General features: G+C 46.2%; 1 protein-coding gene across 1 annotated transcript in view; it reads right to left on the bottom strand.

Moving 5' to 3' along the window:
* The window catches only part of DNAH9 (dynein axonemal heavy chain 9), a gene marked incomplete at both ends in the record, with an annotated part of 232,270 nt that overhangs the window by 46,390 nt on the left and 161,894 nt on the right, over positions 1–23,986 (bottom strand). Inside the window, 2 exons of the mRNA XM_082492287.1 lie at positions 4,339–4,487; positions 9,028–9,221. Of these exons, the coding sequence (XP_082348413.1) occupies positions 4,339–4,487; positions 9,028–9,221 (343 nt within the window). The remainder of the gene's footprint in view (positions 1–4,338; positions 4,488–9,027; positions 9,222–23,986) is intronic.

Here is a 23,986-nt window from a genome sequence, read left to right as displayed (position 1 = left end):
CCATATGCAAATATGACTAAAGGTCAATCATCTCGACCCCATAAATAGCGGACACCCCAAGAGCCCTTTGAGCTCTCCTGCACAGCAGTGGGCTGCACGCCAGGATCTCCCCTTGAGCAGGGACACTGCTCAAGGTTACTCCTCCAGATTCAGAGATTCCTTGCTGCAACAGATTCTCGGGAAGTGACTAATAGCATGCTGAACTTTGAAATCTTAGCTAAGCGATAGAAAGGATTGATTGCGCATATATAATCCTCTAGACATAAACTGTTCACCAAGTCTGGGACTGGGATTGGATCCAGCAGCACTGAGACTCCTCTCTGAGAAGGAGGTTAGAAGGCAAAGGGCTCCTTTCTGAACCTCCACTCAACAGGAGGGTCTCCCTGGCAGTTCTGTCTGACCATGTCCTCCACGCAGTAAATAACCCAGTGTGTCCTGCCATCGAATCCTGTTAAACCACTGTCGCATTTACTATCAAACTTTGTTAAATCCCTGTTTTATATCAATAAATGTATCGCTGCTTCTCTCTACGAGTGAAGTGCATGCTCCATCCATGACAGAAGGCAGCTGAAATGCCATCTGCGTGAGCTTCCTGTGGCCTCCACCACGGCCTCCCAGGTTCCTTGGACTGAGAGATCAGTCAGCCCTCCAGATTTCTCACGGATCATCATGGGCTTTGGCAGGTACGGAGTGCATCATCTCTGGGTGTACCATGATGCCTGTGGGAAGGCCCATGGCCAGGGGAGGGGAGGGGAAGGGGAAGGGGAAGGGGAAGGGGAAGGGGAAGGGGAAGGGGAAGGGGAAGGGGAAGGGGAAGGGGAAGGGGAAGGGGAAGGGGAAGGGGAAGGGGAAGGGGAAGGGAAAGGAGTGCTGCAAGAGCCACTGCAGCCACCTCCTGCCGACCCTTCTACATCCCCCTCTGCAGGGCACAGGGCAGGAACCCCAAAACTGCTCCGGAGGAAGGATGGCACCTATTTAGTGTTTATTCATTTAGTCTGTGATACTCCTTCAGACTTCCCTGATTTCTCTTCAGCATCCCAGTGCCTCAGATCCTTTAAGTGATCATGGCTAAAGATTTTCCGTTCTGTTTTCCAAATCTGTCTGTCGTCCAAGGACTGAGGACACCAGTTGCTCCTTGTTTCACAGGAGGAGTAACTGCCTGGAGCAAGTGCTCTCTGCTGTGTGCTCCTCAGAAGGTGAGCACCAATTTGGGAGGCCAGAGGGAAGCAGCCCAAGAAACATCCCCACTGGCTCCACGCACCACAGTAGGGTGCAATCAGCTCAGCCGGGGAGTCACTCCACATGTCCCCACGTGCTGATCCCTTGGGATCGCCTACACTTATCTCTGCAGGCAGATTTGCTTTCAGGCAGTCGGTGCACCCTTAAGTCCCGATTTCTGCTAAATGCAGGGAAGTTTTACAGTAAAACAAGGAGAAAATTTGTCTTGCAAGACAAAGACTGGTGCAAGACTGGAAACAGATGGCCATAAGTAAAACAAACATCCAAACGTAACCAGTGGTGTCCCCCAGGGGTCAATGCTTGGTCCAATTTTGTTTAATATATTCATTAATGACCTGGAGAGAGTATCCTCAGCAAGTTCGCTGATGATACCAAACTGGGAGGGGTGGCTGACACCCCAGAGGTCCGTGCTGCCATCCAGCATGACCTGGACAGGCTGGAGAGCTGGGAAGAGAAGAACCTAATGAGGTTCAACAAAAGCAAGTGCAAGGTCCTGCACCTGGGGAGGAAGAATGCAAAGCACCAGTACAGGTTAGGGGCGGACCTGCTGGGAAGTAGTTCTCAGGAGAAGGATCTGGGGGTCGTGGTAGACAGTAAATTATCCATGGCCCAGCAATGTGCCCTTGTTGCCAAAAAGGCCAATGGAATCCTGGGCTGCATAGGGAAGAGTTTGGCCAGTAGGTCGAGGGAGGTCATTCTCCCCCTCTACTCGGCACTGGTGAGGCCACAACTGGAATACTGTGTCCAGTTTTGGGCTCCCCAGTTCAAGAGGGACAGGGAACTGCTGGAGCGAGTTCAGCGAAGGGCAACTAAGATGATTAAGGGCTTGGAGCATCTGCCTTATGAGGAAAGGCTGAGAGCGCTGGGACTCAAGAGAAGGCTGAGGGGAGACCTTATTATGGTGTACAAGTATCTAAAGGGTGGGCTGAAGGAGGACGGAGCCAGGCTCTTTTCAGTGGTTCCCAGTGACAGGACGAGGGGCAATGGGCACAAGTTGGAACACAGGAAGTTCTGTTCAAATACACAGAAACACTTCTTTACGGTTCGGGTGACAGAGCACTGGCACAGGCTGCCCAGGGAGGTGGTGGAGTCCCCTTCCCTGGAGATTTTCAAGACCCGCCTGGATGCAGTCCTGAGTAATGTGCTCCGGGCAATCCTGCTTTAGCAGGGGAGTTGGACTAGATGATCTCTAGAGGTCCCTTCCAACTCTGAAAACTCCGTGAAACTTTTCCAGTTGCTCGACCTCTCTGCTTAGCCTTACTACAGCAACCCCTGGGATACAGCTCTCCCCATATTTGGGAGTTTCCAGTTTTCTTTCTCCACGGACAGGGCCAGGGCTGCGGAGGGATCCACAGTGAGTCTGCGCTGGCTGCCTCAGGAAGACGATGCCAGCCCTCCTCCTTCCTTGCTGGCTGGGAGAGGAGAGGGGACGGTGCCCCGGGGTGGTGGGGAACCTCTCCCAGCCCAACAGCGTTTGCTGCAGCGTCCTCCCCATGTTGCCAAGGAAAGGCCCCGCGAGTGGGCAGCATCTGGAAGAAGCTATCTTCCGTTCACGGGAATTATCTAGCCAGACTTGCACTTTAATAAAAGCTAATGAAGGGCAGAGAAACTATCGAATAATGAATCCAGTGCAAACCCCAGGGAGGCAGGCTTTGAGGCCAGTGCAGCTGCACCGAAGCAGTGCTTTTATTTCATTAGATTTTTTTACACTTTTACTTGCTGTAACTTTTCTGGCTGACTAACCCCAGGTGCTCAGCTACGCTCATCTTTACAATTCCAATTAAACCATTCACGGTTGGATTTTAGTGCTTCATTTCCCATACAGGAAAATAAAACAGGGGGGCAGGACCACCGATGAGGCTCCCAAGCGAAGCCAGGCACACGATAGGACCTTCCTCAGGGGGGTCCCCTTCAATTCACAATAATGAGACCTGGTATCAGGGCGGAAAGAGCACGAAACACACTGCAAAGCCCAGGAACTCCCCACGACTGAGAACTGCCAACAGGCCGCCCTGGGCTTTAACATCTCCAAAAGCTGTTTGTGGGTAAAGACTGACTCAAACACTATTTTGGGATGACCCAGAAGGTGCACCATAGAAAGGCAAAGAAATCCACAGGTCAGCGTTCTTCCACCGCTCACCTGGACAATGGCTTGGCTGAGTCTGACTGGTTTCTCTGCTGGGGCTGCCAGCCTTGCTGATGTTTAGTCTGGAGATCTGCTTGCTAAAAACCAGCCAGCAGCTCTGCTATAGTAGTCTGATATGGAATTCATACAATTTAAATACATTATACACCCTACTGTGGGGAGCACTGGGGCTTGATCGCAAGTCACGGCCTTGGAGACATGTGGAGTGCAGTGCTGGAGGAGGAGAACAGACATCTGATGAGCAGAATGGCAATCTGGAGCAGCCCTAAAGCAGGACCCAAAGGCATCTGACCCCTTCCAGACCTACTGTAATTGCCACATTCAGGCTGAAAATGGTGATTCTTCCACAGCTGAGCTCAGACCCAGAGCAAATTCTGCCCATCAGCAGCTTCAGAGCACAGGCATCGACTACAGCAGTCGGCGTACAGCAGAAATCACTGCCTTATCAATTAAGGCACCTTAGAGAAGCCCCTTTGGCTTTGAAGCCAGCCGACGGTGCTACAGCTGGCCATCCACACCACAATCAACTCAGGAAGGATGGGATTAAAAACTGGAAACTCTGACACTAACCAGCAGACTGTTACAGGGAGCTATTGCTTATTTTTAGCTATCTGACAGCATACTACATATCTCTGACGTAAATTATAGGTTGTGTACAAGACCAACTCAGAAATTGTTGCAGTGTGAACCACACTGGGAATACAGGCAATGCAGGAAAGAGGCAAGTTTAATTTAAGCTTTAGATGAAAATCCAAAAACCTTTAAGAAAAAAAAAGAAAGAGAAAAAACTCCAAAAAAACAATCACATCCTCTCACAATTATCTATTTTTATTTCTATCCATTATCTACAAAGAGATGAGGGGAAAAAAACAGAACGAGAATGTCATGCCAAGATAATTATGCAGAAGATAAAAAGCAATGCTGTGGTATGCCTAGAGACATGATTTATTTACCTTGTTTCTCCACGTCCTTCAGTGGGTCGACTCCTGGGGACAGGATAAAAAACATCGGGGTTGCAGGTCCCGATTCCTCAAAGGTCGTTGCAAAATCCAGGGATCTCCCTACCACATATTTACTGCCAAGCTTTTCTTCTACAAAATCTCTGCCAGAAAGAAAAAAGGTTGTCCTGTCTACTATTGTCCAGAAAAGACAGATTCCCCTGCAAATAATCAATTAATTAGTTTTGATTTTTCCTGATTCAAACAAATTAGAAACGGAAAGAATGGGCATGGAATAACTTTAGAGAGGGTCTGCAGCCTGGGCTTCTGGAGTCGTCCCTCAGTAGCAACGTGTGGCACTTTCTACAGGGATAAAATGACACATGGCACAGCAATACCTGACAAATGAAGCGAGAAGGGAAAACAGTGGGACCTCCCAGGCCCAACGCTGTATTCAGGAGTTCAATACAAGGACTGGCTTAATTCTGACAAAGGTATATCAGGAGAGAAGAAATAGTTAAGTTAATGTATAGAAAACCGCCGTGTACTTTGTAATCCATACAGCCTTTGAGAGGAAACAGCATTCCTTTAGATTTATCACCAAAAGTCAGAAAAAGTCCAGATGATTTACAAAATTACTTTGTTCTGGAAAGATAAAAGTGAAGAGCTCTAAGAATATCTGGCGCGTGGAGCTTAGCCTCTGCGTGAGAGTCACAAGGAAAAATACAACTGAGCGAACAAGGAAAAAATTCAGCTCCACAGCAGCTGCCTGAAGAGAATACAGCACATGGAGAACGGCCAGGCTGAATTTCCCCAGGGTGACCTTCCAAAATCACCGCTTCAGAAAAAGAGGATACAGTGAGCATTGACTCAAAGATAGGAATGTCATACTCAAACCCCAGGAATGAGCAGTTACTCTTCCAGCGACGATGTATGACTCAGAAAACCTCAGCACCACGGGGAAGAACAACATCAACCAGTTTTCACCTGGTAGATGATACTGGAATAAGGCAGCGAATTCCTTCTAAGAGAGCTGAGAGTCTCCTTCAAGGACTAGTGAAAGGCAGCTGGGATAGAAATGCCTAAGGGATTGCAAAAGAAAAAGCTTCCACTCTGTTTGATACCTCTTTCAAGTAGATTTTTCTGTTCTGGGTCAAGGTTTGCTAAAGAGCCGCTGGAAAGCTTCAGTCCCCAAAATCTAAAGAAGTCCATCAGACGCGAGGTCACAACATTCTTGTTTTACACCAGGTCTCAGCTCTATGAAATGACGCCTGGGAGACTCAGAAACACAACTACTGTGACTTGGAGACTTTGAAACGGACCGCAGGTGCAGGAAAGGCAGGGCTGCCCTCAGGGACGGGGCTGGGAGAGCGCCTGCACTTGGTGTCCTTCAAACATGGCATTCAGAGGGGTGGCTCACAGCGTGAGCAGTAGGATTTGAGAAATGGTGCCAGAACAAAAAGCAAAAACACCCTGCAAGACAAATGACTGGCTTACAGCTTTTCTAGGTTATACGAAGCCACAGCTGCCTAAGATCTTTTATCTGACAAGTCCACCTAAGTGCCATAACCATGGCTGGAGTTGCCAGCTACCGGAGTCTTTAGTCCTTCCGCATCGGTCTATCCCTCAAGGCAGAATTACCAGTTCTTTTGGAAGGACTTCAACATGAGCAAGTCATACCTTGCTAGTAGCTGCAGGACTGATCTGACCTCATCATGGTGAAAGCACAGGAGCACAAGATGTTGTAAGGAGTTCCTTGCTGATGTTCTTCAATAAGACTCAAGCATGAAATAGGTACTTACACTGGAACATCCCTCTTGAGGAAATTATGGTTCTTGGTCACGGACAATAGAGCACTGCCCCCACCTAAGCTCTAAGGAGTGAGTCAGGGTACGAGTGGTTTCTCCTGATGGCTCCTTAGGTCCAGGAAACAAAACAGCCTGTGCAAATATCCCCAGGGATCTGCTATGAAGAGTGGCTGAAACCTAACTTCCAAGACAGGGAAATGCAAGAAGCCCGTACAGGGGTGGATCATTTTAGACACCAAAGAGCTTCCCAGACCATCGTCATGGAGCTGGCACATATGACATGGGACATAAAGGGTTTTGCACGTTTCTGAACAGCAGCTGGAAATGAGGTAGGGATATTCTAGGGCATCTAAAATACCCCCAGTCACCTGTGTTTAGGCTACCAAGTTACAAAAAAACTCCAAAATGCACTCAAGTACTTGTCAAGGCTCTCAGAGAGACGGGAAGGTGAGGACTAGTAGTGATGCCCATTGATCATCCGTAAGGCATTTCATGTTAGCAGATTTATCTGATATACAGAAGAGAGCTGCAAAACAACTTGTGGGATACAATGACATCACAGGTATCTAAAACTCGCTGCATTTGTTAACACACACACGATCTTGAAACACTCCTGGCTACAGTAGGGATGTTGAGGCTGGAGTCCTCGTGGTCAGAGTGTGCAGCTCCCCAGTGCTCTACAAGATCCCCCACTTTTTGAAGGGTCACAGACACAACATAACTTTCACAGTGCTCAGGGAAACAAGACGCCAGATGGCCTTTCTGTGGTGGCCATCAAGAATGCTGACTGTATTAAGCTCAGTCCAAAGACAGCTTTTCCTTCCTACATCAAAGTATTGGACTTCACTGACTGACATGAGAAGGACAGATGAAGAGTCTTATGCATTTTCCAGAGAGGTGGACCTCTTAGGAACAGCAAATTTCTTCACTAAGGGAACAGCATCTGCCCTAGCCAGACTGCTGGCTGAAGAAAGGTTTGAGGATTATGATACTATCAAGGAGAAACCAGGAACTCAAACACATTGTGACTGTCATTGTTACCACTAATAATTTCCCATTTGCTTTTGAGGTATGAGATTTCGCTAAACAAAAGCTCTTCTTAAGCCTTTTGGGCCTAGCGTCTGACTATGCTGTATTTCAAGAAGAATTCCAGTTGCAAACATCTACAAACAAAGTCTTGGGGAAGGCACTGTGCACATGTTTACGTTCTAACCTACTTCTAGATAAGAAACAAAGCAAAAACCCCAAACATTTAAATACTCTTGCGCAAATGGAAAAGCTTGACATGTCCAGACCCTAAAAATATCCAGCCAAGCTTTTGAACTTGGTTTCCCTTACCTTTTCATAAAAGACAAATAGGAAAAGTTTTGAAACTTTATGTTCTACGTATTTTTGAGCTACGTGAGTACCACCATTTTGATTGAAAGAAATGAATTAAACTTGCTTAAATGAAAGATGCAGTTAAAAGTTCGGAAAGACAAGAGCTTATTTTACTCAAACTAATCAACAAAAGGAAAACCAATCTTTTCAGCTGAGAGAACACACGGAGAATCCAGCCCTAAAAGAGCAAGAAATGAAAAAGAAGATGGCTTAGAATGGTACCATTATGATAAATTATAGTATTTAATTTACCAAAACGTAATAACATTGGCCACAGGGAGACTTCACTCAGTCTTGTCTGCATTCTTCTGTGAATTTTAAAGCACAAACAGGAATCTACTTCATACACTGCATAATACAACCTTCTACATGCACCATGTACATGCACATGCCAGATGGTGGAGCAATATAAACTATCTGAGAAGCAGAAGCACGAGAGACATCGCAGAAATGTCAAATCAGAGACTACCAGGACAGAGAATGGAAAAACAAGTCCTAATGGAGTGAAAGACCTTTAGTTTCCCCTGGAACAAGAGTATTGCTTTTGAACACCTTCATAAAGTTTAGACTCGCCTAGTTACCTTCACTACATAATTTACAACTACAACTTTCAGAACTAGCATCACATAAATTTTTCATTTTACAGGGGAAAAAAAAAAAGTGAAAACCTCTGTAAGACTTTCCTTTACTTCTACAGCTGATTCTTGTGCCTAAGGAACAGCCAGAAAGGATCCAGTAACTCAAATTGACCTGAACGAACTCTAGAAGTTGCACTAATCATTACAAGACTCTAGCAGATGTATAACATGAGATGATGGGGCTGTTCAGCCTGGAGAAGAGAAGGCTCCGGGGAGATCTTATTGCGGCCTTCCAGTACCCAAAGGGCCTCCAGGAGAGCTGGGAAGGGACTTTTTACAAGGGCACGTAGTGATAGGATGAGGGGGAATGGCTTCACACTGGAAGAGGGCAGGTTTAGATTAAACATTAGGAAGAATTGTTTTACTTTGAGTGTGGTGAGGCACTGGCCCAGGTTGCCCAAAGAGGTTGTTGAGGCGCCATCCCTGGAGGTGTTCAAGGCCAGGCTGGACGTGGCCTTGGGCAACCTGGTCTGGTGGGAGGTGTCCCTGCCTGTGGCAGGGGGGTTGGAACACGATAATCTTCAAGGTCCCTTCCAACCTAAACCATTCTATGATTCTATGATGCTCATTTCTGAGTTGGCATGTCTGCTGCTCGCCCAGTGGTAGTCATGCTGCTCCACTACTATTGGGCATATTGGGGTTAGATCTCCCTAAGCAAGAAATTCCAGTTAAATTAAATGTGTTGACCATCTTGCAGGGTTCAAAGACGGCTCACTCAGCAGATGCCTTCATAGGAAACCATTTTGCAGAACTCACGTTCTATAATAAATAAATAAATCTGCACATAGTCTGGAATTACTCCCGTTCCCCAGAAAACACAGACCCAAAGTTGCCCGCAAAGCAAGAGCATTACGGAGATAGTAAAGAAGTGCCCCTACCTGACAGCGTAGGTCATGCGGTCGGGTCGGATGGCTCTCATTATGCACAGGCGCTGCAGAGCTGACTTGTTCTTCCATTCCTGAGGGAACTTCTCCTTTTCAGGACACTCAGATTCAACAAATTTCTTCCACCGTTTTGCAGAACCCTCAATATCCCGATCCAGGTTTCTGAATTCCTCCATGGATGAGAGAGCCTGGAAAAAATCAAGGAAGGTCTTCAGGAGATCAATCCCACATTCCTCTGAACTGTTCTTCTAACATTACTGACTGCTCGTGTTCTGCTCCACCAGAAGGGTCATCGCTGGAGCCTGGGAACCACAGCCTGAAACCCACCAGGATCAGACTTTGTCCATTCTCCTTTTCCCAGGTCTGTTGTCAGCACATTGTCATGGGAACAGGAATCAATGCGGCCCATTTACAAGGCCACAGGAAAGTACGACTGAGGACAGTTTTCCGATTGTGGAAGGTCTTCTGAACTGAAAGGTGTCTCAATGCTGCCCACAGAATGTCAGCTGCACCTAACACAGCCTCCCCTGATGCTCTCACCATCACTTCCCCAGCCAGTGGAGCCACACACGGCATCCAGGCCTTCTCCTCAGCAGCCGCTGGGACATGGGAGTTTGGAATTGACAACATAGGAAAGGATGAAAGAATTTGGCATCATCCACAACGCAGTTCTCCATAACCCAAAGCGAGAAGAAATCTGCTCTCCTGTTTTGAAACCAGAACTGAAAAATCTCAGGTGATGAGCGCTTGATACTGTCAGTTATCCCAGAAATGCCTGATTTGGATGGGAGCTGGAAGTTTTGAGCCTGTGTCTGACAGGAGAGCACACTGCTGGCATTCCCGTGGGGCACAAGTCTGCAAACAGTCTCCTTACTGCTTCAACAGACGCAACGAGAATTGCACTGCAAAAATCACAACAACCGATGGAAAAATGCGCTTTTGTATCCAGGGTGCTCAGTATCCAAAGCTAAACAGAGACTCAGCCATGCCATGCTCACCAAAACTGTTCTTTTAAGGGATTTCACAGTTGGAATATTTGTTATCTTTATCTTTACACACACGTAGTTACTTTTCTCTCCCGGTTCCCGTGTGCATATCCCCCTTTATCTGGTCACGGTGACCATGGAGCCAGAAATCTCAATTGTGCAAACTGTAAAGGGGTGGGTGCTTCGTTTGCACAAGCGTGTATGCCATACTGTGCCACTGTAAAAATCAAATCGCTCAGATTTATACTTGCCAAATGCTCACAAAGATTAACTTCGCGGTGCTACAAGCCTGCAGCAGGAACAGGTAGCTGAAGAACGTCCCAGAGAACAGCTGAGCAAGGCAGTAAATAACTAACGACAATCACAGTGCAGCTAGATCTTGTAGCTGGAAAGTGGCAGCTATAACCGTTATGCAGAGAAGTAAAGACGCCAAATTATCTTTCATACAAGTGGTGGCAAAACGCATCGCACAGCTTGTAAGGTTCTTCTGGATTTCGAGCAAAATTCTCGCTGAAACCAACATCTTCAGAGCATTTTGCATAATCTGAAGCTGTAAGCAGTTGAAGATGAAGTGGAAAAGACAAGCGAAGTATAAAAGACAGTGAATGAGCTATTTTCTTTAGAAACAGAAGGACACACTCCGAGTGAGGCAGAAGCTGCTTGACGGGCAGAGGTGTTCCGCACCATTAATGCTCCAGCTCACATCCCAGACCGCTCCGCAATGGAAAGCAACTGAGAAAGCTCCTTGAAAAATGCTGGTGTCACACCTTGTTCAGATCAACTGAAAAAATATGCACTTGCCAAAGGGCTTTGAAAATCATGCAAATGCCCGGACAGAAGTGTGAGCGATTACCTTGGATATGATGCTGCTGCAAATGAGGCAGAAGACACCACTCTGCTCTAAAAACTGCAGGAAAGCCACGCTTTCCCTCTGGAAAGGCTTTCCTGTGAGGAGACAAGAGCCGTGTAAAACTCTGGTCTTTCTAATAGACCAAATTTAGTTAGAAGCTGTGCTTCAACACAGAGAGTGAACAAAGGGAAGGAAGGAGTCAGAAAAAGGGGCTTCTTACGACAAATAAGTTCACTGTTTTAGCAGTGGGAATGTCTGTAGATGACAGAGAGACAGAGGTTATGAAGCTCTTCTCAGTGGGTGCCATTGGCCCGGGACATTTGTTGAATATCACTCGCAGCGTCACGGACGCAACGGTTGGAAGAAACCTCTGGAGGTGTCTTGTCCAACCTCATGCTCTGGCGAGGACTACAGCCAGCACTGGACCAGGTCAGCCATGGCTTTCTCTACCAAAATGCCACCCTCTAAAATGAAGTTTTATTATTTTTTTAATATTTCAAGCTGAACCTCCCTACCTGCAGTTTGTAAAGGTTGATCCTTATTACATTCACTGCCAATAACACGGAGAGTTTGGCCCTGTCATCTCATAACTGGACAAATCCCTCCACCTTTCCTCGCAGATCATGTGCTCTAGGGCCAGGATCAGAGCTATGGGCAGAGAAGTATTTGTAGATGTTACTATAAATGCTACTGCAACTAATCAAGCCTTGCCCGAAGCCACAATTTCATCAATAACTCCACAAAAGGCACCGATGACAGCTACAGCACCAACTAACTCAATTCGGTGCTGACCATCTCCACGCCAACCTCCCAGGGATCCTGCAAATTTCATCAAGAAAATTGTGAGCAAAGCAGCGGTTCAACAGATGTTTCCATGTGTGGATTAGCACTAACGTGCAGAAATGTCAGCGACAGAAGAATTTGCTCCAAATTCAGTGCCGTATCCCGCTTTCTGTGGAAAACTAGAAACCAGCGCACAGAACACAAGAAATGGAAAAACCACAGGAACAAATCTGATATGCCAAACCTTTGTCCTTGCAGCAATACGTACACTCGATGCACCTCTCCCAGCTGAACGCAATACAGTGGCAAATGGTGAATGCAGTGGATTCATCAGTGCAAGTGCTTATATAAAACATGTCAACACTGTTGATTTTTGAAGCGACTTCCTTAAAATACCACTTTTTGGCTGCTGCTGCTTTGAGAAGTCTCTTGGTTGGTGTTAACAAGGGAGACTCTGAAAAATTGCTTTCTTCTTACTAAATGACAGATATGTAATCAGAGATGATAGTCTCTCTCTCCCCGAACAACATGTTGCAGAATCAAGAAAGCTCTAATTGCAAGTATAAAGTCTGTATTATATAAATTAACACTAAAATTTTCATTAGTCAACAATTTTAATTGCATTTATTAGAAGTGATGGTATTAGTAAGAGAAGCTGCTATTTAAAAGCCAGTGCAGTGAAAGCTATCTCAATCAGTAATCTTTCTGTGAATATTAATTGCTTTTCAATACCTCTGCTGTGAAATTTTCCAAGAACTTAGACCAACAATAATATATGATGGTTTCCAAGCAGCAGGAGTAAAAGCAGGAATGGTAGATTGGGACAGCAGATGGGTGCTACACATCAACCTATGCCGCGTGGCTAATTTTGTCAACATAGTGAAGAATACATTTGTCAATTAGAGTTGTCATGGAAATTGAGAGAGACAAAAAAAAAAAAAACATGGATCAAAATAAAATATGACCAAAAGGGCTGGAGGACTCCAGTTCCCGTCTTTGCAGCCCACACTACAGTCATCTCTGAGGGCTGGAAACAGGAGGATCTGGAGTTTATATCTCAAAATGAGACTTTGGCAGCAAAACAGATCTCATCATGTCAAGGCAAGGATCATTGTTTTCTCAGAGAAAAGGTTTTTTCATTCACTGAATCACAGACAACTTGCTTTATCACTTTGGTTTTCTTTGACAGCTTCTCGTCGAAGTCAGAACCAGCTTTAAACTGGAGCTGGTATGTCAGCAGATCTGTGAATTTCACACTTTCACAAATGCAAAGGACTCTCTCTCCCGCCACAGCTGGAGGAAATACGCTGTGTATCAGCCATTGGCATCGAGAAAGAAATCCTAGTTGCCACTGCAGAGTGACTGCTGGTGTGCTTACAGGGTGTCCTTAACCCAGGGCCCTTCAGAGAGTCAACCGAGGGCCAGAAGGGAAAGGGGACCAGTGTCTTGGTGGACAGGGAGAGACCCAGGCACATGGGCGAAATGAGGAGGTGATGATGCACACAGTTTCTCCTCAGCACTTGCTGCCTCCAGAGGATGGGCTGAGTCTTCAGTGAAAAGAACAGTTTCAAAGGGCTGCTGCCTTTGCTCCTGCACGCAATTTCTCTCCTAGTGTGAGATACGCTCCAACAAGCTTTTGTAAATTTATTAGAGAAAACTCTTATCACTAAAGGTAGTTATTCTAAGGATAACGTCCGGGCAAAACTGGCTGCAAGTTTAGGCTTTAGAATCATAGAATCAAAGAACTGTCTGGGTTGGAAGGGACCTTGAAGATCATCAGGTCCAACCACCAACCTAACACTGCCAAACCCACCACTAAACCATCTCCCTCAGCACCATGTCTACGTGTCTTTTAAATACCTCCAGGGATGGCAACTCCGCCACTGCCCCGGGCAGCCTGTTCCAATGCTTCACAACCCTTTCAGTGAAGAAATTTTCCCTCATATCCAGTATAAACCTCCCCTGGTGCAACTTGAGGCCATTTCCTCTTGTTCTATCACTTGTTACTTGGGCAAAGAGACCAACCCCCCCTCACTACCCCCTCCTTTCAGGGAGCTGTAGAGAGTGAGAAGGTCTCCCCTCAGCCTCCTTTTCTCCAGGCTGAACATCCCCAGGTTCCTCAGCCGCTCCTCACCAGATGTGTGCTCCAGACCCCTCACCAGCTCCGTTGCCCTTCTCTGGACATGCTCCAACACCTCAATGACCTTCTTGTGGTGAGGGGCCCAAAACTGAACACAGCACTCAAGGTGGGGCCTCACAAGTGCCAAGTACAGGGGACAATCACTGCCCCAGCCCTGCTGGCCACACTAGTCCTGGTACAGGCCAGGATGCTGTTGGCCTTCTTGGCCACCTGAGCACAAAGTGGCTCATATTCAGCCAGCAGTCCACCACCATCCCCAGGTCCTTCTCCACCGGGCAGCTTTCCAGCCACTCTGCCCCAATCCTGTAGCGTCCATAGAGTTGCTGTGACCCAAGTGCAGGACCCGGCACTGGGCCTTATTGAACCTCACACCATTGACCTCGGCCCATCGATCCAGCCTGCCCGGATCCCTCTGTAGAGCCTTCCTACCCTCAAGCAGATTGACACTCCCACCCAACTTGGTGTCCTCTGCGAACTTACTGAGGGTGCATTCGATCCCCTCCTCCAGGTCATTGATAAAGATGTTAAAGAGAACGGGCCCTAGCACCGAGCCCTGGGGGACACCACTTGTGACCGGCCACCAACTGGATATATCTCCATTCACCACCACTCTCTGGGCATGACCATCTAGCCAGTTCTTTACCCAGCTTTTTACTTTTCTTCATAAGTCTTTATAACATCTAAAAAAAACCCCAAACCCACGATATTATCTTCATGTTTTCTTCCCCTCAGCTTTAAAGGAAATTATTCCTAAAAAAAAAAAAAAAAATAATTTTTTTTTGTATTTTAAACTATTTCCATAATTTCAAATAATACCCTGCCCGGTGCCATCTGACTCAAGAACAGCTCTGGGGCAAGGGAATTCAAAACAGCTCCTCATTACCATGCTCTGCGCTGACATAAACAGTGTGGAAAATAATACAGCACAAGTAAAACCAGTGCTGCCAGACTGAGCTTCTAAAACCTATTTACCAAGTTCCCCAGCAGCCATGAGACTGGTTTCTAAAAAGACATAATAAAGGCATAGTTAAAAAAAAAAAGTGAGGTTTTTTTTTACACTATCCTTACTTTTTGAGTCTTCAGGTTATACCCAATTCACACCTTCAGTCTTAGCTCCTTATATATCTCGCTTTTTGAAAAAAGCACCCTCTACTTAAAAAAAAAAAAAAAAGAAAAAAAGACATCTATAAGGAACATACTGAACATCAAATGTCTCTCTATAAAAATTATACAACTTGACAACACTGGAATGAAATAATATTTAATATTCTCACGGTTTTAATAACCTGTGAGATGATTAAATCCTAACAATTAGTCACGATTTCACTCGCAAAATTAAGACAATGTGTTTTTACGAATTACGTTACACAGCCTTTAAGCGAAGCAGGCTCCAGTAAAAGGTGCTCAGCAGTTGCACAGTCGATCCCGAGACTCTCCGCGTTTGGAAAGGCACCAGCCTGACCACTCGCTCTGCGGAAGCTGGGAGGGTTTCAGGGGACAGGGGTGGTCCCCAGCCAAGCCCGTAGGCCAAGGATAGGTGAAGGGGAATCATTTTCAGATGTCAAGTGAGGCGTGCGGCCAAGCTATCCAGGTCCAACTGAATGGTTGCAATACCAGCACCGGGATTAGATTCAAAGTCTGGAAACACATTCAAAGCATTCGAGCCGTGCAGCTGCCGCCATGGCTTGGCCACACGTCTTGGAGTTGTGCTTCTCCAACCTGATGGACACAGGTTCCCGGAGAGGTCTGGGAAAGTCCCACCACAACGCAGCTTCCCAGTTGTCTCTCCGTAGAGTTTGAAGCAGCCCACGTGTGAACTTTCGCAACGGGGTTAAAGCAGAGAAGAGCAGCTGTATGAGCGCCTGCTGCTCGGGAACAACCTCAATCCCTTCTCAAAACACCTTCGAAAGGTCTTACACTGTCTAGGTTCTGCCTATATAGGTTTCTGCAAATATTCATAATTCCTTTCCTTCATTTTCTGGAGGTGGCCCAAATCTCGTTAGGAAAACCAGCATCCCCACAGTTGGAGAAAGACAGCTCCTGGAAGAATGGTAAAGTCAAATCTGCATCTGGCTCGAATTGATAGATTGGATCATTCAGGAAACAGACGTATAAGCAGATTAATTACTCCATTTGAATAGTACTGTTAACTAGAAGGATTAACGTAGAAAATGATGGATTATTTGCCATCTTTCCCACACTAGGTTTTGGGTTGTATTATTCATTCACCGAAGGTGTTATTTTCTGTTTAGCCACACTACCTGAATTATTCAACTCATAAGAAAAACTTCTACTGAAGGTAAAAATAAAGACATGATGGGTTTGCCAAACTTCAATCACCTCTCAACACAAAAATGTTATTTTAATCCTCCTTATTTCTTTCATAAAAGCAGACTGACAAGCTCACTGCACCGTATGCCCCTGTCTTCATTCAAACGCCTCTTTGCTTTTTCCCCACATGTAAATTATACCGGGGTGAAAAAGTATGTAGTGCCATGCCATGACCCTACACAAAAACATCCTTCTGTTTATCTGCAGCACCCTTCCTAGAGCATCACAAAACGCACGCACCTTGCGGCTGGATAACAGAAGTGGTCTGAGGAGTGACGGGTTGGCTCTCGCTGCCTTTCATTGGTAAACTCCCAGTGAAACCTGTACCGTGACTCACAAAGCAATGGTTTCAGCAACCAAGTCCTTCCTACTACTATGTTCTTACCAACAGCTCCACTAGATAGGAAAGGTGAGCAACAGAAATGAGATTTAGTTATCATCTTTGTATTGTGATTGCTTAGAACCACCCACCAAATGTTCATGATTTTGCCTGAGACGTTTCACAGCTCGGTTCACATGGGCATTCTCCTGCACCTTCTGCAAAGGTCGTTCAGGTTGTTTTGAGAATGGGCCATGCAAAGTCCGGCTGTTCTGCCGAGCCGCACTCTCCATCTTTCCTCTTCACTCGTTAATGCTCTCCAGAAAATCGTGAACGCACAGCCAGAACCAGAAGCTGTCCATGGGTCCCTGATGACAGCTGAAAGGTGGTGCTTGTGTATTTCTGAAACGCTCCCTGGTTTCAGCTGTTACAAATCACAGATGGGCCATCACCACGTGCCAACACACAGCAAAACTTAAAGAGAAAAAATGCGTCTCACGGACTGGAAGAACGCAGCTGAAGCATCTGTTCCAGGATGTCACCTGCTGGAAGGCTCTCAAAGCCCATGGTTCTGCGTCCTGATATACACCTAGATACACATAGGTATGGACCCATCCCTTGGTGAGGCTTCTCACAGCTCTTTTCACAGCAATGATCTGACCCAAGCCTTGATGGTGGTCCCATAGCAGAGCTGGCCTTGAGAACAGGCACACAGAGTAAAGGAGCTGCAGAGTCCCTTGGTGCACTCAGGCCCCCGACAAAATCCTCACACACATGTCACACAACCTGCTTGACCAGCCTCAATAATAGATACTGCAAGCAATCTATGCCAGTCCTACACTATCCTCTGTCACAAAGATCTTCCAAATGTCTGGTGTGAACCTTTCTTGCAGTACTTTGAGATGCACCTTGCTTTACCCTTGACCGATACTGAAAAACAATTGCTCTTTCCTCTTTGGAGGACACTTTTTGAGGATCGTACCCTCCTGTCCCCTCAGCCTTCAGACATAACTGTTTCCCTTCCCCCTCCCCTCAATCTCTTCTCACAGTCATGTTTTTAGGTACTGACACTTCTCATTGCTCTCCTCTACCCTGTCTCCGGGAGGTCCACATCCTTCTTAAAATGCAATACTCAAAGACCAAACCAGACTCCAGCAGAGGCTTGGCCAACTCTCAGTGAAGTGAGAAGCTTGTGCCTGTGGCTCTGTCAGACTATATTCATTGCACAAGGATGCTTTTATTGGGGTACTGGTGATACTGTGGTCCGTTGACATCACAAGGTGGGGGTGATACACAGACCATGGGTGCCTCCACAAAAGGCCATCTCACGTGCCTCAACATAGGTAAAGCCTTGGTGTTACCATCAGGGTTCCAGAGATTGTTCCCGGCCAAAACGTAGCTGAGAACTTAATCTGCAGTCTTCACAGCTGTTCCTGTGAACCAACGCTGCCGCGCAAAGTAAACATTTATGAGCTCTACTCTGTTACAGAAATAAGGAGCTCTGATAGGTCCTTTGTGGCAGCTCTGGGCTTAGAAGGAAGAACCAAAGAGGAGCCAAATCCAAGCCTTCATTGCCTTTCCAAAAGCATCTTACATGTCTAGGTACAGTATATCACATCCAAAGGGGGATGGCTGCTTGCACACCCATAGCTTCCAGCAGAGCTCAGCCATCAGACTTCTCTGCGGTTGGTCCGGGGTCCACAGTCCACTTGCATCTTTTCAGGAGTGCACTGCAACTGATTATTTTTTTTTCTACTTTTTAAGCCAAGCCATAGGACTTCAAAAGATATACGCAGTCTAAAAAAGATATATTCGATATCTAAAAGATAACTCTGATGAAGCAATTACTTCCCTTTCCTTCCATTTAGAGGCTGAAAGAACCTTTACAATCGAAATGACCAGCTGACACCAGGCTTTGTGTCACGGGTGGATTGAGAGTCGGAGCTGACGCTGCTGTACAGGCGTCCAGAAAAATTCAATTTCCACTCTGCAATCAAACCAACAAAGTATGTCCTTAAATATTTGATGTGATCAAAAATCTCTGCTGTATTTCAGATAAACATCAGATCGTTAGCCAGCAGGTTAAAAAAGGAAAAAAAAAAAAAAAAAGGTAAAACATTCTCAAGCAGTATTTCTGTGAGACATTGGGGACATTTCTCCAAGACTTGATTGCTGGTGAGGACAGATGAATGTCCTTAGGAAACTTCTAGATGAGAGCAGATAAATGCACATGGAAGTGTCATAATCAATGTTTTCTATCAAAGATGCGCTAAAAGGCTCTACATCTGAAGAAGTGAGTTAATGGAAGGGATTTAATTAAGACACTGATTTTCTGGCATAATAATAATTGTGAATGTCCATGGAAAGCTGTGAGCTGCAAGCCTTTCATATCTGACCAGCCTGATCAAAGGACCTCGCTTATGCGCAGTGAACACAATATAGGCAGCTGATTGTGTCACAATGAATCGTTGACAAGAATGAAAAATTTCAGTGTCTAAAAAGTACAAAAAGTGAAAGTTGGAAGAGAGATTTCTGTTCTTTTGTCAAAAAAAATCCATTTTTTTTAAATGTAAAATATATGATTTGGTATTTTATCCCATAAGCCACACACGCAATCTTATCATCTGTATTCTGCAAAATTATAAATATGGAGTTAATATACTACTTTGTCTGCTGCTGTTCTCCTCCTCGAAAGCTGAATTCAGTATTTAGAGCTCATTATTCAACATCACATTTATTAAACAATGCCCTTTCAGTAGCGTTTTCATATCTACATAATGAAAATCCTTCCTCTTCAGAAAAAGATGAGGGAAATGACTGGGATGTAGAAGTAATCCAAGTTGTCCAGGTGTATTCTTTCTGTATATTAACTAGCTTCACTTATCCTATGGGACACATCTGCTTTCAGCAACGAAGAGGCACTGCAGAAAATATCACAAAGAAAATCAGGCTTGGAAAACGCGTCTCTGTGCAAAGGAGATGCAGAGCTGCCTCCATCCGCCTGTGGGAATGGGCTGACGCCGCCAGAGCTGGATGCACGCAGGGTGGATCTGGGACCGCCGTTCTGCAGGAGGCACAAGGCCACAGGGCAACGTGGACACGGCTCCCCAGGAAGGGCACGGCATGGAGGGAGTCGGAGCATGGGAGAATTTCACAGCAGACATCACCAGGGTCCCAGGGAAATCCATTCGCCTGACCTTCAGCTAGGCTCAGTGCCCTGAGAACCACCCCCACCTTAGAATCATAGAATGAATCATGGAATGGTTTGTTGTTGGAAGGGACCTTGAAGATCATCGAGTTCCAACCCCCCTGCCACAGGCAGGGACACCTCCCACCAGACCAGGTTGCCCAAGGCCACGTCCAGCCTGGCCTTGAACACCTCCAGGGATGGGGCCTCAACAACCTCTCTGGGCAACCTGGGCCAGTGCCTCACCACCCTCAAAGTGAAAAATTTCTTCCTAATGTTTAATCTAAACCTGCCCTCTTCCAGTGTGAAGCCATTCCCCCTCGTCCTATCACTACGTGCCCTTGTAAAAAGTCCTTCCCCACCTCTCCTGTAGGCCCCCTTTAGGTACACCTTCTAAAAAGGGCTGGTTTTGACAAAGGCAGCCATGAAAATGAATACCATAAGGGCATGATCACTGGCTTCATGAGTAGTGGTGAAGCTCAGGAAGACCCCAGCTTGACTCCGGGTACGTCCGTATGATCTTTTCTAGGCAAATACAAACTGCTCTGCTGAACACCCAAGACACGAGCATAGTCTTTTGGCACTGGGCACTGACCAGAAGATGTATAACCATGCCCTGTGTGAGGCTTTGCTGAAGCGAATAAGCCCTACTGATGGGCAGACTGTATCAGCTCAAGACTAAAACCACACTCATGCATCTATAATGCTGTTCCAGAGCCAGGTTGTCTCAGACTACGGGGACTGGGAGTTTCTATCTGCCTATCTCAGACTCCAGCAGGCCTATACGGTGAGGAGAAGACACACACTTTTTCCTGGCCTGCTGATCTGCTCCCAAATCTGTGGCTACAGAAGAGGTCTGGGTGCAAGCTCACCATGAGCCACACAGTTCGCTAGTATGTTGCTGGCTCACATGTGACTTTGGCCAACTCGTTTGCTCTTGGAAAATGCCTGGACATAGCCCAGGGGGTAGGACATCCCAGGGAGTGTCCATAGTAAACGATACACAAGGTCTTTCTAGTTTGGGAGGCCAGGAGAGTTTCGCTGTATGGATTCACACTGTGCCATGTCATATAGTCATAGAATCACAGAATGGTTTAGGTTGGAAGGGACCTTCAAGATCATCTAGTTTCAGCCCCCTGCCCTGGGCAGGGACACCTCCCACCAGCCCAGGTTGCTCCAAGCCCTGTCCAACCTGGCCATGAACACCTCCAGGGATGGGGCAGCCACAGCTTCTCTGGGCAACCTGAGCCAGGGGCTCACTACCCTCACAGTAAAGAATTTCTTCCTGATATCTCATCTAAATCTCCCCTCTTCCAGTTTGAAGCCATTCCCCCTCAACCTATCACTACACGCCCTTGTAAAAAGTCCCTCCCCAGCTCTCCTGTAGCCCCTTGTGGTACTGGAAGGCCGCAATAAGGTCTCCCCAGAGCCTTCTCTTGTCGAGACTGAACTCCCCCAACTCTCTCAGCCTGTCCTCACAGCAGAGGAGTTCCAGCCCTCGGAGCATTTTTGTGGCCCTCCTCTGGACCCGCTCCAACAATGTCACACACTGCTGGGGCCAGAAAACAGCTGCCGACCCATTTCACTTGTTAATCTAGTCATAGTCTGGAAGACCCAGCAACCATAAAACTCAATTCAATTCAGACAATACTCATCTCCCATTCAGGTATCAACACTGTCATCTTATGACACTGGAGACCTTCCAGTGAAGGAAAGAAGAAAAAAATGGGAAAAAAACCCTACAGAGGATAATCCGTACACTGATTCTACATTAAGCTCAATCTTGCAACAAGAATATCAGAATGATAGTTCACACGTGGCTGTGGCCTGAGGTCCTGTGCAATTCAAGCAGCAGCATCGTTGCACCTTTGTGGTCTAAGGTGTGTCCACACGTTTGGTAGCAAGGTTACCAACAGCCAAGTTGGGAGAAAGGGACAACCTTGCATGCACACAAAAAACTATTTCAGAAGTACCAACCACAATAAAAAACTTTCAAGCTCAGTACTGGGAACACAGAGAGTGAGGGAAGTACAACACACTGTAATAAAGGAAATTGAAAAAAGGCAGAAAACCTCATTGAGAGTAAAATAATACTTTTGACTTCTCAAGAGAACACTCTTAAGTACCTGCAAAAGACAGGCCTTAGAGCCGAAATGACCAACTCTATTGAACACCAGAGCCAGGGCAGCAAAGGCACCACTTTCATTTAATGATACAATTTTCTCCCCTTCCTGCTCTTAACTCACCCTTCAATGACCCACGGCAGTATTTGCACCAAGGCCAATGACTGTGTCCTTTGCTCCAGAGCCAACCAACATGCCTCCACGGGGGCTCCACAGGTACCACTTTCCCCCCTGGTATCGGCTGACTGATGAACAGAATCATGTTAAGCTCAGAGCAGTTTTTCTCAACCTGTACTTAGTTTGAATTCCATTCTTGTTTCAGGCTTAAAGAAGCACTAAAAAGCCATAAACTTCGCTATTTTTTCCAGGTCTATCAGCAGATCTAATAAAAGATATTACCCTTCCCTACAAACCGTGCTCTTCCGGACAGGTACGTGGTTTTCAGTGGTAAATACTGAGCTGCCCTGGCACACACATTACAGCAAAAAGCTCCGTGAAACTTTTTACAGAACATTTTTACTGAAAGAAGCTGGAAAACTAAATCATAAACGTGTGTCAGACACTCCGGCATCATGAGCTGCACAACTGCAAAGGACTATTAGCCCATATATATTATTAATCAAAACCCAACAATAAATAATAAGCCAAGTCGCACAAGGCTATTTGCATGCCCAGAGTCCTCAACATTTAATGAGGTTCCCTTTGAAGTTAATGTGCCCAAAATGGGAGGCACAGAACGGGCCACAAATATCAATATCGATTTCTTTTGGCATTACTCTCTTGGCCTGAAACCCCTGCCAAGGGGAGCGCTTCGTGCAGGAGCATTTTCAATGTTTCTGTGAAAAATTAGCAGAATGCTAAATTCCACTACGAATTTGAAATATGAATCTGAAATGTACTTTGCTCAAGCTTTGTTGAAGAAACAATTTATTACAGTACTTAATCTTCCTGATGAAAGAAAAGGAGATTTTAGCCTGCTAATAAGCTGTATAGAAGCCATGACTAATTAACCTAATTATAGCAGCCTGTGACAAAATGTGATTGTACTAAAACCATGCCCCAAGTAACTGGAATTGCCAAAAACTCAAAGGCTAATAAACCAACACACATTAATAGAACATAAACACTAATAAAGTTGACAGCAGCCATATTATTTATAGCAAAATCAATACTACAATCATCACAAAAGACAATCTGGAGAGTATTCAGTATCTGATAATATAGAATTCACTATCTGCACATTTACGTGCTGTCATCTCACGGCTCAGCAAAAGGGTAGATGCAGAGCAGCATCTTCTTGGCATCACAAAGTTTCCGTCTCAACCACAAACGCCACGAGACTCAGCGGGAGAGAGGAAGCTGAGGGAGAAGGGCTCATCTCAAAGAGAATCAGTTATTGCAATGCAACTTCAGGTGATGGTCCACTCTCATTTCCTGCCTACCTTCAAGAGAAGTCTCCAGCTGCTCCACACACATGATGACGACATGATAAATACCCAACAGCGCATTAGTTTTGGAGGGCTGAGGGACGCCGGAGCTCAGGCAGCTGGTGGGGACGAAGCTGGGGCACGTAGCCCCACGAAGCAGTGAAGGTCTTGTTCAATGATGGCACTGACGGTGTTGGAGCTCTGATGAGTAGAAGTTCCTTACTGCTGGTCTCATCGCAGGCTCTGACACTGTATGCTATGTACTCTGACACTCTACGCACGTTAAGTGCCTGCTCTCCTGGATATGTCCAATAGCGATGCAAGAACAAAGTCTGAAGAACCAATAACTGGGAGCTGATGTTCCTTCTGGTCTTTATGACCCTGAGAGGGCAACTGTACCAACTTCATCGCAGTAGTGAGGCAGTTGCAACAATCACAACGAAGCACAGAGGGAACATGGAAGGCCACTTCACCCACACTGAATGGAACGGGCCAGCACAGAGGGGATTACCTCACAAGGAAAACCCACTGCAAACTTAGAAGGTGTCTGCTTAGAGAATGTGCCACCTGCGGGCAGGACTAGTAACAGCATCCTTGGGCACCACAAGAGTAATATATTTCCTAAGATACATAAAAGGATCTCTGAAATGAGAATCAGATCCTGATCTGAAACCTATAGTGGAAGGAAGTTCACCCTCCAGAGGAAACTTAGAGGACCGAAGACGAAAGAAGCTCTGCGGTGCAGAACGCTCCCAGGCAGTGAAGAATGCCAACCCAGCAGGACTCCAGAGGAACCAAAATGCACCA

Source organism: Vanellus vanellus (genome assembly GCF_965231255.1).
Source record: "Vanellus vanellus genome assembly, chromosome: 17".
Lineage (NCBI taxonomy): Eukaryota > Metazoa > Chordata > Aves > Charadriiformes > Charadriidae > Vanellus > Vanellus vanellus.
The sequence above is the reverse complement of the archived record's forward strand: the minus strand, read 5'-3'. Positions and strand labels throughout refer to the sequence as shown.